Source organism: Salvia miltiorrhiza, chromosome 5 (genome assembly GCF_028751815.1).
Source record: "Salvia miltiorrhiza cultivar Shanhuang (shh) chromosome 5, IMPLAD_Smil_shh, whole genome shotgun sequence".
Classification (NCBI taxonomy): Eukaryota; Viridiplantae; Streptophyta; class Magnoliopsida; order Lamiales; family Lamiaceae; genus Salvia; species Salvia miltiorrhiza.
In genome coordinates, this window is record NC_080391.1 from 27101043 (window position 1) to 27113799 (window position 12757).

The 12757-nt window shown below is 36.8% G+C and overlaps 2 protein-coding genes across 6 annotated transcripts; one reads left to right on the top strand and one right to left on the bottom strand.

Moving 5' to 3' along the window:
• Positions 1-205: 205 nt before the first annotated feature.
• Positions 206-7874, top strand: LOC131026229 (cleavage stimulating factor 64-like). 4 transcript variants are annotated; one of them, XM_057956015.1, is made up of 10 exons: positions 211-660; positions 886-964; positions 4401-4575; positions 4721-4754; positions 4897-5141; positions 5487-5564; positions 5778-5813; positions 5913-6386; positions 6787-7038; positions 7513-7874. In XM_057956015.1, exons 1-10 carry the CDS (start codon positions 621-623, stop codon positions 7648-7650), a joined length of 1551 nt encoding a protein of 516 aa, XP_057811998.1. In that variant the 5' UTR covers positions 211-620; the 3' UTR covers positions 7651-7874. The 4 variants fall into 4 exon arrangements, with proteins under 4 accessions (XP_057811997.1, XP_057811995.1, XP_057811998.1 ...); XM_057956013.1 differs by having other exon boundaries at positions 212-660; positions 5907-6386; XM_057956014.1 differs by having other exon boundaries at positions 206-660; positions 6787-7874.
• A 102-nt stretch (positions 7875-7976) lies between these two features.
• Positions 7977-9816, bottom strand: LOC131026230 (uncharacterized). Of its 2 annotated transcripts, XM_057956017.1 has the most exons (8): positions 9440-9816; positions 9226-9375; positions 8976-9152; positions 8811-8899; positions 8673-8737; positions 8485-8587; positions 8303-8416; positions 7977-8229 (listed from the first exon to the last, which is right to left on the bottom strand). In XM_057956017.1, exons 1-8 carry the CDS (start codon positions 9537-9539, stop codon positions 8101-8103), a joined length of 927 nt encoding a protein of 308 aa, XP_057812000.1. In that variant the 5' UTR covers positions 9540-9816; the 3' UTR covers positions 7977-8100. The 2 variants fall into 2 exon arrangements, with proteins under 2 accessions (XP_057812000.1, XP_057811999.1); XM_057956016.1 differs by having other exon boundaries at positions 7977-8416; positions 9440-9772.
• Positions 9817-12757: the final 2941 nt, after the last annotated feature.

The window sequence follows — 12757 nt, forward strand, 5'->3', positions numbered from 1 at the left end:
ACCCCACCACTTATAATCCTCTTACTTCTCACTTTTCACAACTCTCAATATTAATTATAACACCTTTTCACCGCTCCCAATACACTCAACTACCTTTTATCCACTCTCAATACACTCAATAATATTTTTTCTTAAAACCATGTCACTCCCTCCTAGGAAGTTCTTTCATGGACGGAGGTAGTACCTTATTGGTATATCGTTGTATATGGAGTATTATTGACGAATCCAAACAAGAGTAGGAAAATCTATGGAGATTGGAGGGCGCCAACACTAACACAAACACCCTCTCGATCTCTCCATAAATCCCACCCTCTCCAAATTCCAATTTGTAAATAAATAAAACTGGTAACTAGAATCAAGATTTCATCCCATCTCAAATCCTCAATCTACTCTATTTGTTAATTTGATTTGAAATTTATTGTCGGCATCTAATACAATTAGAATAGTAGAAGAATACTTGTTTCAAAGGTCGTTTTGGGTGAATAAATAAGCGCTGGGCGAAGCGCGGTTCGTAGAATTAGCTACGTGATTGGTGGAGTAATATATAAAGGCGAAGAGGCTGACGCTGAATCCTAATCGTGGCTGCAGCTTCAGTTTGTTCTGGGACAACGATTTCTTTCATGGCCGCCAATGCGCAATCTCAGCATCGCTGCGTTTTTGGTTAGTGTTTTCTCATTTATCTCTATTATCTATACACACCGTGCCAGTGGTTTGATTTTGGTAAAGCCACAGTCTTCATTTCGAAATTGCTTTGATTTATACTTGAGATTTGGTTTCTTGATTGGGAAATTCACTTTTTAACTGCGCCCGGATTGTAATTCTGTTTTGATACTGATAGGGATCGGAGTTACTTTTAGCTAAATTAATTGTTGTGTCTGTTTGCAGTTGGGAACATACCGTATGATGCTACTGAAGAGCAACTCATTCAAATATGCGAGGAGGTTGGCCCGGTTGTTTCCTTCAGGTGAGTTCAATTCATGTTTAGGTTAACTTGATTGACTGATGGTTTTGTGATGTTATGTGGCTTTGCGTTTATGTTAATAATAATTACAATTGATAAGGTATGTGGCTGTGTTAAATGCATGCCACCAGTAATCTAATGGAAGGGAAGCCTGACTTAGCAAAGTAAGTCCCATATTAGCTATATGCTGATGCTTCCTTTCAGCCTTTTCATTTTGAGAATGTATGTGAGGGGTTGATGATGGACACCTAAGTCTTGAAAGAATGAAGTAAGTTTTCTGTATTCCCCTCCCCAATCAGATTTAAAGCACTGAATAGTGGCATTAAATTGGCATTTAACCATAGCAAAGAATTGTTTGACTATAGCATAGGCTTCTGATTTAAGAGTGATGGGATATATCCATGTACACCTAGTAAAATCATCAACAAAATGGATATAGTATCTAAACCCTTGAGATGTAGATATGTGAGCAGGTCCCCATAAATCTGAATGTATTAGTTGAAAGGGCTGTGTAGCTTGAAGTGGTTGTGTAATGTGAGGTTTTTGATGAAGTTTACCAAGACTACAAGCATTACAAAAACCAAGAGAAGATTCTTTTGTTGATACATGCTACATTTTAAGAAGATGAGTAAGCACAAAAACATTTGGATGTCCCATCCTTTGATGCCAAAGTTGCATTTTATTTCCAGTAATAGTAAATGAAGTACATACTGGAGTATTATTACAGATTGAGATTTGTGAACTAGGCTGATCTGTAGAGCAACTAGAATGATAACAAACAGGATTACATGAAGAAGATACTGATGAAACAGTAGACACATTAGAGAGTGAGGAAGAAGCAGACCGGTTGCAGAGTTGAGACAAATCAAGTTTGTAGAGGCCCTTGTGAAGGTTCCCTTTCAGTAGTATTTGCTGTGTTTTCTTGTCCTTCACAAGACAACAGGAATTGTGAAATTCAAAGATAACATTGTTATCTTTTGTAAATTGAGCAGTGGAGATTAGATTTTTGGTGATTTGAGGTACAAATAAGATTTGATTTTAGAGAAGTGAAGAAGCAGTAGATGAACTAGACTTAATTTGAGAGGTTCCAACTGAAGAAATAGACCATAGTTATCAATAGCGCAGATCGCGCATCGCGTCGCGCACGCATATCGCACCACATCGTGATGCGGAGGTCAGTGTGTAATAGCGCTCGCTATTCGCACTATTTCCGGATCGCGCTAAATAGCGCGCACGCTATTGAGAAGTCTTCTGCATGGCTTGGGCTTAAGGGCTTTTAATATTTAATTAGGGTTTAACGTGTAGATAACTTTTAAGTTAATCTTGAATCTGATCGTCCAGTACTCCAACTGCATTCTGACTCTGAAGTCTAATCGTCCAGTAGTCTCCAACTGCATTCAGACTCTTCAATTCTTATTTTCTTTTAAAGTTAATCGTTTCAATTTCTATCTTTCTCTAATCCCAAGCGACAGACAGAATCTTTGGTTCTTGAAGAACTGTTCTGCACTTCTTCTTCTTCAGGCTCCTTTCATATTCATCACTTCTTCTTCCTCTCTTCTCATATTATGCATCATGCATGTTTAAAGTTAATCGTTTCATTTTCTATCTTTCTCTCCTCTTTTTATTAACTAGACATATTATGCATGTTTTTCTTATGATTATGATATATAGTATGTTTTTATATATTTCTGCGCGATAATATTCAAATAGCGCGCGCGTCGCGATGCGCGATAGCGCTAGGACAGCTTTGCGCGATGCGCGGTTAATAACTATGGGATAGACTTACCATTACCCACTGTAAGACTCTCTGTTCCACTATATGGTGTTTGAATCTGCATATTTGCCATAGAGTTAGTGATATGATTTGTGGCTCCACTATCCACATACCAGGCTCCATCATCATCATACTCAAATTCTGGTATCTGTTGAAAATCAGTGAGATACGCTTGAGGATTAGAAGAGTTTGAATTCTCAGAACCTGTGAAATGTACATCAAATCTTTTATAACATTTCAATGCGACATGGCCTGTTTTTCCACATAATTGACAAACAATTGGAGATTTGCTAGAAAGTTTATAGGTGCCAGTTTATAGGTGCCTCTGCCAATCATTCCTCTTCCTCGAGTGCTGCGGCCACCTCTTTGAACATAATGAGCAGCTGGATCTGTGATGAGATAAGAGGATTGCTGCAATCTAATCTCATGAGATTGTAATGCATACTGCATTTCCTGCAAAGTAGGAGGTTCAGATCGGTGCATTATATTGACCACAACAGGCTCAAACTCAGATCCATAACCATTTACAATAGAGTCACCGAGTTCATCATCCAGAATGAAATAGCCAGCCGCATTTAACTGATCCGCATAACTTCTCATGCGGTGAAAGTAGTCATCAACGGACATTGAACCTTTCTTTTGAGCGTGTAACATCTTTTTTAACTGTAAGACGCGAGCAAGAGATTGGGAATTGAAAAGCTGTTCCAACACACTCCAGATCTCTTTGGCAGTGGTGCATCTCACCACGTGACCTGACATAGATTCACCAATAGAAGTAAACATCCAACTCATTAGAAAGTGATCACGACGTAGCCATTGATGATATTCCTGGATTGGACTCGCGAACGAAGATAGCAGATGAAGAAGAGAGAAAAGGAGAAGGAGGTGTAGCATTTGATGATATAAAATCATCAAATCCGTGAGCTCTGATTGTTGTAAGGATTTGAATGCGCCAAAAATCATAGTTGTGGCGATCCAAACGCAGTACCATAGGGTGAAGATTTGGTAGAGTGAACGAAGCGGAAGAGTGCGAAGCAGACTCCATGAACAGGAGACAGATCGAGAAAAAAACCAGTAAAAAAAAATGCTTTCAACGAGAGATGATCTTCAATGAGGAAGATAAGAAATCTCCTAAAAAAAAACTCAGGCTCGATACCATCTTAAGATACTCTAAGCTGAGTGTTTGAGAGAATTTGTAGAGAGAATATATTGTATTTCATATATGAAAACTGAATTTACAGTGCTCAATCTAATAGCTATTTATACAGAGTATAAAACCGAAAATAAGCTGAGTTTATGGCTAACAAACTAGCTAACAGACTGGCTAACAAACTGACTGACTTCTAACTAACTTTAGTCACTTTTGCTGACTGGATTGCTGACGTGGGTAAATACTCTAATAGAATGTTACCTATTGTAATGTATAATTGGACAAGGTCATGAATAGCTATTATCTGCCATGACATCACTAATTTCTTCTGATTTGGACATTGCCATTTGCCAAGTCCCACATCTATTTGATTTCGTGGAAACTTTTGTCAATAACTTAAAAAGTAACTAATGTTCTTGATGCTCATATCTCAATGTAAATGTTATGTTTTTCAAATTTCGCAGAAGCTATTTGATTAAATTTTACTTTGTTGATCCTGTTGTTTGCCATCTCAGATTAGTTACGGATAGAGAAACTGGAAAACCAAAGGGTTATGGGTTCTGTGAGTACAAGGATGAAGAGACAGCTCTGAGTGCTCGCCGTAATCTTCAGGGTTATGAGATAAATGGTCGTCAGCTAAGAGTTGACTTCGCTGAGAATGACAAGAATGCTGACAGGAACCGGGAACAGGTAAATGGTTTATTTATCTCGTTGTGTGAGTATATAGGCTCATCATGTTGTTGTACTTTCAATAAATGTTAACCCATGTGTTGTAGAGACAGAACAGAACTTGCTGGTTCCCTCTTAAACTTTTTTAGGGTTGTTTTTCTTGCAGGGGCGTGGTGGTCCTGGTGTTGGCTCGAATGTTGGTAACTAAAATATTTTGATTTTGTACTATTTCATTATTTTTGTATAAAAATGGGCAGTTAGGAAGTCACTTTTCTTTTTGGCTAAGATTCTCCATTTCAATTCTCTAGTATTAAGTGTATCCGCACAATGCCTGCAATGCAGATGCTCCAAAACAATTTGGGGGTCAAGCAGTCCTTGGACATCCCAGTCTTCATCAGCCGGTGGGCGATTCTGTTGCTACAGCTGCTGCAAGTGTCATGGCAGGAGCTCTTGGATCGGCTCAGACTGCTAGCATACCAAATCAGATTGGATTACAGAACTCGTCCTTGTTAGGCACTGATCCTTTGACTCGCCACTTGGCCAAAATGTCAAGGAGTCAGCTGACTGAGGTTTTGTCTGAATTTAAGGTAAGGCTCTAAACACAAGTTACCCGACATTTAACTGGACCAACTCCATAACTGGGCGCAAAAAGATTTTGTTTTTTCCCTTTTATTTTTCTCAAAGAAAGTCAAAGCAAAATAAATAAGTAAGCCAATCTTAGATGAAAGTAGAAGTGATTTTGTGACTATAAATATGTGTTTCCTAAATGTACGCATGTTCCTTGAGATGTGAAGATACAAGACCCAAGTACCGTACGACACATAACTTTGAAAAGTGAAAAGGCTAATATTCTATAGAAATAGTGGGAATTTGTTTTTATAGAAGTCAATCTGGGAAATTTATGATCTTATGCAGTCATATGGTGTTGACAGGCACTGGCTACGCAAAATAAGGAACAAGCTTGGAAACTATTGCTCTCCATCCCCAACTTGCCCAAAGCTATTTTTCAGGTTCTTATCAGCCCTTGATAGTTTTATGAATATTTTGTGAGCTCTTTGCAGTTATCTTTTATTAAGTTTTTTGTTAAATACTACTAAACATCCATCTAATGCACATTCTCAATCTCTAAGTTTTACCTGAGAATTTTTTTACCCCCCTACTTCAATTCATTATTTGTATACCATTATTTATGTTGATCAACTTTCTGTTCGACTTCTACGCAGGTTGAGATTATGCTTGGGGTAGTGTCACCTCAAATGGTAAGTTCTCTTCACACAGTTTGTCATTCATTGCTAGGTTTTGCTACAAGCTATTATGTTTAAGTTAGTATATTTGATTTTTGAACCATTCAGTTGCAGATGCCCAATATTCGGCAAGCTTCGAGCCAACCAGTACAGCCTTTAGTGCAAAATTCTCAAACTCTTTCTGGGCTACCCCCACTTCCACAAAGCAAAATGCAATTGGGTTCGCTGCCTTTTGCACAAGATAGTCGAGTATCTGCTGGTGTACCAAACCAATATGCCGCACTCCAGAAATTTCCTACACAAACACAAATTCAACATTCACAACTAAACCAGAACCAAGTCTTGCAGCAAGCTCAATTGCTTGCTCAATCTGGAGTTTCCTCCCATCCCGCTATGCATCCTCAGTCATTGAGTGGTTTGTCAGTTGGCCAACAAATTCCAGTGCCAACTTCTTCTTTCAACCAGCAAATGCAACATCCTTTGTCACAAAATATAGGCCCAGTTCCGCCCGCCAATTCAGGGTTCAATGCTGTGCCAAGGTCTCAGACTGTGCTCGTAAATCCACAATTTTCAGCTACAGGCTTTCAGGTGCGGAACTTCGCTCTATCTGATAACAGAGGAGTTAAGAATTTGACATATATCTTGTGCTGTACTACCTTCTAATAAAATCATTCACTTATATTTATTGAAAATGCTTTTATCAAATAATCTGTTTTTCAAGTCAAAGCACTTATAGACTTATACATCATTTATAAAGTTAACTATAAAAGTTTTGCCTTTGATGTTAGTTTTCCTAGGTTAGTTGATTAAATAGAAGTTATTTTAACTATTACAAAGATTCTAAACATATTTTTCCCGCAGAACTCCCTGAAGTAATTTGACATACATTATGCTTTTATTAGTGTTCTAAAAAATTGTGATAAATAGTTGTATACTGGAATCTTACACATCTTGAAGATGATTGTGCATTTCTTTTTTCCTGAAACAGCTTAGCACCCCAACATCCTCTGGCATGCTGGAAGATACGGATTTGAAGGGGCATGCTTTAAATGTCCCTAGTAAGACAAACCAGATCGATAGAGCTCCAAAATTGGTGAAATTGAATGATGGAAGAGCTACTCCTTCACAGGCTGTAAATGCTACTTCACCTATGTCCGTACCACTCCCGTCTTCGGGTATTCCAGGAAGACAACCTCCAAGAACAGAAGAAACTCCAGACACTGGGAAGCAAGCTACTCAGGTAGTTAAATTCTGCAAGCCATATCTTTCTAATTTATTCCTTTTGGAATTGTGTGTCATATTTCTCGTACTTGCTTGTAGACATAATGTGTGGAACTTACAAATTTTTATCTTCATTGTTTACCTACTTTGGATTTGTTAATGTTTATTCTGATTGAAATTCCATCTTCATCATGTTTTTATTTCAAATATCTTTCATTTGAAGATGAAAAAACTTTACGAGATCTTGATCTAATAGATGAGAACTTCATACAAATTTGACTTTCCAATGTATAGTTTCAATAGAACTCCATCTGCTGAAAAAGAAAGATGCTTTAACGGAATATGATTATGACTACATTCTAGAAGGATTAAGTGAAATCCACCAGAACATCTCTGGTTTTGAAATTTTGCATTTATAATAAGTATGATATCTTTAATGAATTTCTTTTTTGAGAGCTTGATCTGATTGTCAACTAAATTTTCATTTTTTAAGATGCAACTTTCCCCCGACTTGGATCCTTCCGTGCTTCAGCAACTGCTAAATCTGACGCCAGAGCAGCTAAGTATGCTGCCACCAGATCAGCAGCAGCAAGTAATGCAACTTCAACAGATGCTCCGGCAGGTTACATAGTTCAACCTTTTTAGTCCCTGAAATAGCATAAAGCTGTATCGATCCTTCTTCCAATGTGTTTAGAAGGGAATTGCAATTGTTTACTGTCATCTTTACAATGTAAAGTATTGTTAGGTGTACACTAGATGCACGAGAGTTGTACCATTCATGTAGCGTTGTGAGCTTGTTCTTGTATTGGGATGAACACATCATTGAAATGAAAAGAAATTTTGGGTTATGCTTCATATCCACTTTAATGCCATTGATTTGTTAAGTGTAATGCATGTTTTTGCTGTTTCTTTAACACACTGACAAATCTGTTGTAATTCTCTGAATCTGAACATAAATTCACTCGAACAGATAGTTATTCATATTCTGAGGCAGATTAATTGAAATCTGAGTACAATTCCAAAATCAGTTGTTGAAACTGAAGGAGAAATATAGAAGCTAGTTGGGTTCGAGTGAAAGATGCTAAATGAAGCACTCATCATAAGAGGAAAGCATCTTCAAAACATGCACAGGATCACCCACTTTGATAGCCTTGCTCTTGCCAGTTTCTGGAGTGTAATTCTTGCAGACCATCATTTGTCCCATGTAAACCTGCCAAAACCAAGATATCCATTAATTTTCCAAACAGCTTTCTAGTAATAAATATATCTCTCGTTCCACGAACCCGCCCTTGATGTTTCTCTTTATTCGGAACCAGAATTTTGTCGGACCGAAATTTCATCAGAGTCTCCGTTGGTTCAGCTCCTGTCTCTGCAGTTTCTTGATTAACTGTTGGGACCTGAGGAAAATCATGGAATACAATTTATGAATGGATGACTTATGACTTGATTGTAAAAACAATTTTACCTTACAGCGATAGCAAAGCTCTCCCCCCACAAAAACAAACTCATTTATTTTGATCTCATTCCACAAATCCTCAGAAAAAGGTTGGCATCCATCTACAAGGAAGCTGTTAAACAAAAAGAAAGCTATAATGTGTTGATGTTGATGAAAAGAGAAACAGTAATAACTATGGAGCAAGTGGATTACTATACTTGGGCCTGAATCTGTTAATCAATACAGGTTCTGAAAGGCGAGCATTCAGTGCATTCAACGATCCCTGCCAAACAAACTCCCAACTTGATAGACCAACCTTAAAATTATAGTATAACATACCATTTCTTGATACCTACTTGGGATATGAGGAGGAAGGGATACAAATCGTTAAATTTGATGGTATGGCTTCTGGCATAATCAGAGTTTACAGTTCTGCATTCTGATGCTGCATTGCCAAAGCAAGCATCCGTTATTTCACACATCAATTGACACCACATATATCAATCCCCCTAAATTCATACCTTCATCAAAACGAACTAGCCGACTGGGTTTGCCAAGAAAATCAGAGAACCATTTTGCAGCCTCGTCTCCTTCATCAAAGGCAGAGCCAGACCACTCCCACACTGAGACACCATTGGACACTGCGCAAGGCTGAACCATTGGAATCTTCAGAGTGTTCATGCCCGGGGCATTTATCACTGTTTGGGAAAAACCACCAATCAGAAAGCTTCAAAAATGAGCATACATTAGATACTAAATATAGAAATTTACCCAAGAAGGAGGCCTTATCTGGTTCCCAGGCTTGAGAAAATGCATCAGTTGGCAATTCAACTTGTATGAGAGCAAGTTTAGGTTCGACTCTCTGAGTGCACATCCTGCCTTTGGAATTCACAATCATCCAAAGACGATCCCACCGTAATCCTGCATGCAATCAAGGGTTAAATCTGAATAAAATTGTTATCCCAGAAGACAAGAGGTACCGTACCATTTGAAGTAAGTGTAGCTTGTGAAACGGATATTCCCTGGCACGACTTGACGGGGTAGACGAATATGGTCTTCACCACAGGCACAGGAGCTTCCGCCATCTTCAACAACCTTTACTATGAGGATCGGATCTGTTTTCAAACAGCCTTACTCTAAAACCCTGGATACTATATTCATCAAAATGCAGAAAACTAGATTACGTGCATCAGTTTCTAGCTGCTTAATCAGACAGTGGTAGGGACAATTTACTCGTTTTAGTGCATGTTTGTTCGGTAATCACGTGGATGACGTGACGGGTGGGGAGTTATTATTATTACTCCCTTCCAAGCTCCTTCCCTCAAATAATTTCATATTTTTTCCTTTTATCATCCATTAAATAAAGGGAAAAGGTGCAGATTGGCCCCCAAAGTAGTAGCCCCTATAACGTATAACTCCTCTTACTCACTGTGTGTGCAATTAAACCCCTGAACTCCGAGAAAAGGGTGCAAATTCCCCCCTCTAACCTAACGCTGTTAAGTGTCCGTTAATGTTTGGGTTTAATTGCACCCTCTACTTCAGGGGTGGATCTGCACTTTTTTTTTTTTTTTTTAATTTCAGCAACCCACCTCCGGCATCAACTGAACCGCCCCCCGTACTCATCGGCTCCAACTTACACTTTGTCAGCTCGCACGCGCTCAATCTCTTGATCGTCGACTACTTACCGTCAACATGAAGCAGCATCACCAACTCCAGATGTGGACCTGGATCGAATCCTGCTTGGTCCAAATCCATATCCGTATTTTTTTACTTAGGTCAGGATCCGGTCCAAAAGAACGAGATTCATGTCCAGATCCATTAGATTCACAAGGTCTCGAGTCCTTACCTGGATCCATACTTTTTTCTCTTTTAAAATAAATTTACAAATATTAAATTAACCAAAAATAAAATCATAATTATTATCTAGAGTTTTAATAATAATTCAAAAATAAATAAATAAAATTTAAATATATATAATATAGATAAATATATACACAATTAATATCATAGGATAAGCCTAAAAGGTTAAGGTGTTGGAGGAAATGCTGTTGTGCGGGGCGGTGAAGAAGCTGGCGGCGTTGCTGCATGTAAGCGTTGGACAGTCGACAACCAAGAGATTGGGCGCGTGCGAGCTGACAAGGTGCAAGTCATAATCGATGAGTACGGGGGTTATTGAAGTGTCCCACATTGGATTGGAGATAGTGGCATGAGCCACTTTATATGGTGAGGCAACCCTCTCCCTTATAAGGCCTTTTAAGGGAGGAATGAGCCCAATATCCATTTCTAACAGGGGTAGTTAAGTTGATGCCGGAGGTGGGTTGCTGAAATTATATATATAAAAAAAAATTATCCCTTATAAGGCCTTTTAAGGGAGGAATGAGCCCAATATCCATTTCTAACAGGGGTAGTTAAGTTGATGCCGGAGGTGGGTTGCTGAAATTATATATATATAAAAAAAAATTAAGGTGCAGTTCCACCCCTGAAGTAGAGGGTGCAATTAAACCCAAACGTTAACGGACACTTAACGGCGTTAGGTCAGAGGGAGAAATTTGCACCCTTTTCTCGGAGTTCAGGGGTTTAGTTGCACACACAGTGAGTAAGAGGGGTTATACGCTATAGGGGCTACTACTTCGGGGGCCAATCTGCACCTTTTCCCTTAAATAAATACTCTCTTCCTCCTATTACAAATTTATATCTATACTATATTAAAAAGGGGTTCTCAATTTCAAATTGATTTCAAATCAATTTAAAATTGATTTAATGACAATTTTGTAATTATAATCATTAAGAAAAAGACAAATTATATATCCAAAATTATTAAGATTTTCAACCGTTTCTTTTCACCCAATACTACATAACTTCCCTAAAAATTAGAATTTTTTGTATTTCTTTTTATTTATTACTCATTTTCTTGGTTTATATTTTTCTAAAAATCGTGCACTTTCGTTAATGAAAAAATATTCAATACGCATATCAAATTAAAGATTGTGACAAGAACTTTAATTTGATATATATTATGTAAAAATTAGATTTAAAATAAAAAAGTTATAATAGTTAAAAGATTTAAATTAAATTATTTTTCTCTCTCCTCTCTCTCTCTATTATAATAAAATTATGCACTCTCTAAGTTGATTTTTCATTAGTTTAAATAAAATCGTGCACCCTAAGTTGTTTTTTTCGTTATTTCCATTCTATTTGTGAAAAATTTTGTGGTGTTAACTTCTAAGGTAGTGTAATTATTAAAAGAGGGAAATCTTATTATAGCCCTCTTTCATAAAAACATAAGTTTTATAGCCCTAATTTATAATAGATAAATAATATAGCCATTTTAAGTTTAAAAGACTATAATACCCTTTGACTTTTTTGTACTCGATGGTGTACTCGATTGCACCATCGAGTATACCATCGAGTACTCAATGGCGCCATCGTGTACACCATCGAGTACTTCGATTACTCGATAGTGTTGTAGAAAATCTTCATTTTTTTCATTATTCGATGGTGTACACGATGGTGCCATCGAGTACACTATCGAGTACTCGAAGTTTCAAAAAAGTCAAAGGGTGTTATAGTCTTTTAAGTCTAAAATGACTATATAACTTATCTATTATAAATTAGAGCTATAAAACTTATGTTTTTAACAAAAATGGCTATATGTGATAATTCCCACTTATTAAAATTTTATTTTGTTATGAAAGTAGATGTATTACTTTTTATCATTAGTTTTTGTTTTTATTTTTATTGTGACTTTAAAGATAGATAAAATTATATATATATATATATATAATATGTTAGCTATAAAAAAATATATAATTATAGGTAGTAATAATTGACGTTAGTTCAATATTATATTATATTATATATTTATATATGATCTTATAATTGGTTGATTCTATTAAACCGGTAATGAATCTTATAAATCTTTTGGCAAATAACATGGGTATTTATGTTAGACTAAATTAACAGAATATTCATGTGTTACTGATTAGAATATTATCTATATCTAATATATAAAAAAAAACTACACTCTTCGGAAATATTCATTATGATTATTTAGTTAATTTGTAAATTTTCATTTTTCAAAATTAATTTTATAAAATATCACAGCTTTTATTTTATGTGGGAATTATCACATATAGCCATCTTTCATAAAAACATAAGTTTTATAGCCCTAGTTTATAATATATAAGTTATATACATCGAGATTGTGCCATACTCATTGCCCACAGGAATCTCTCAGGCTCTAGAGCAAGGCGTTTTATTTTAAGGGGTACTGCAGAGTGCTGAGTGTCATACAGTTAATTGA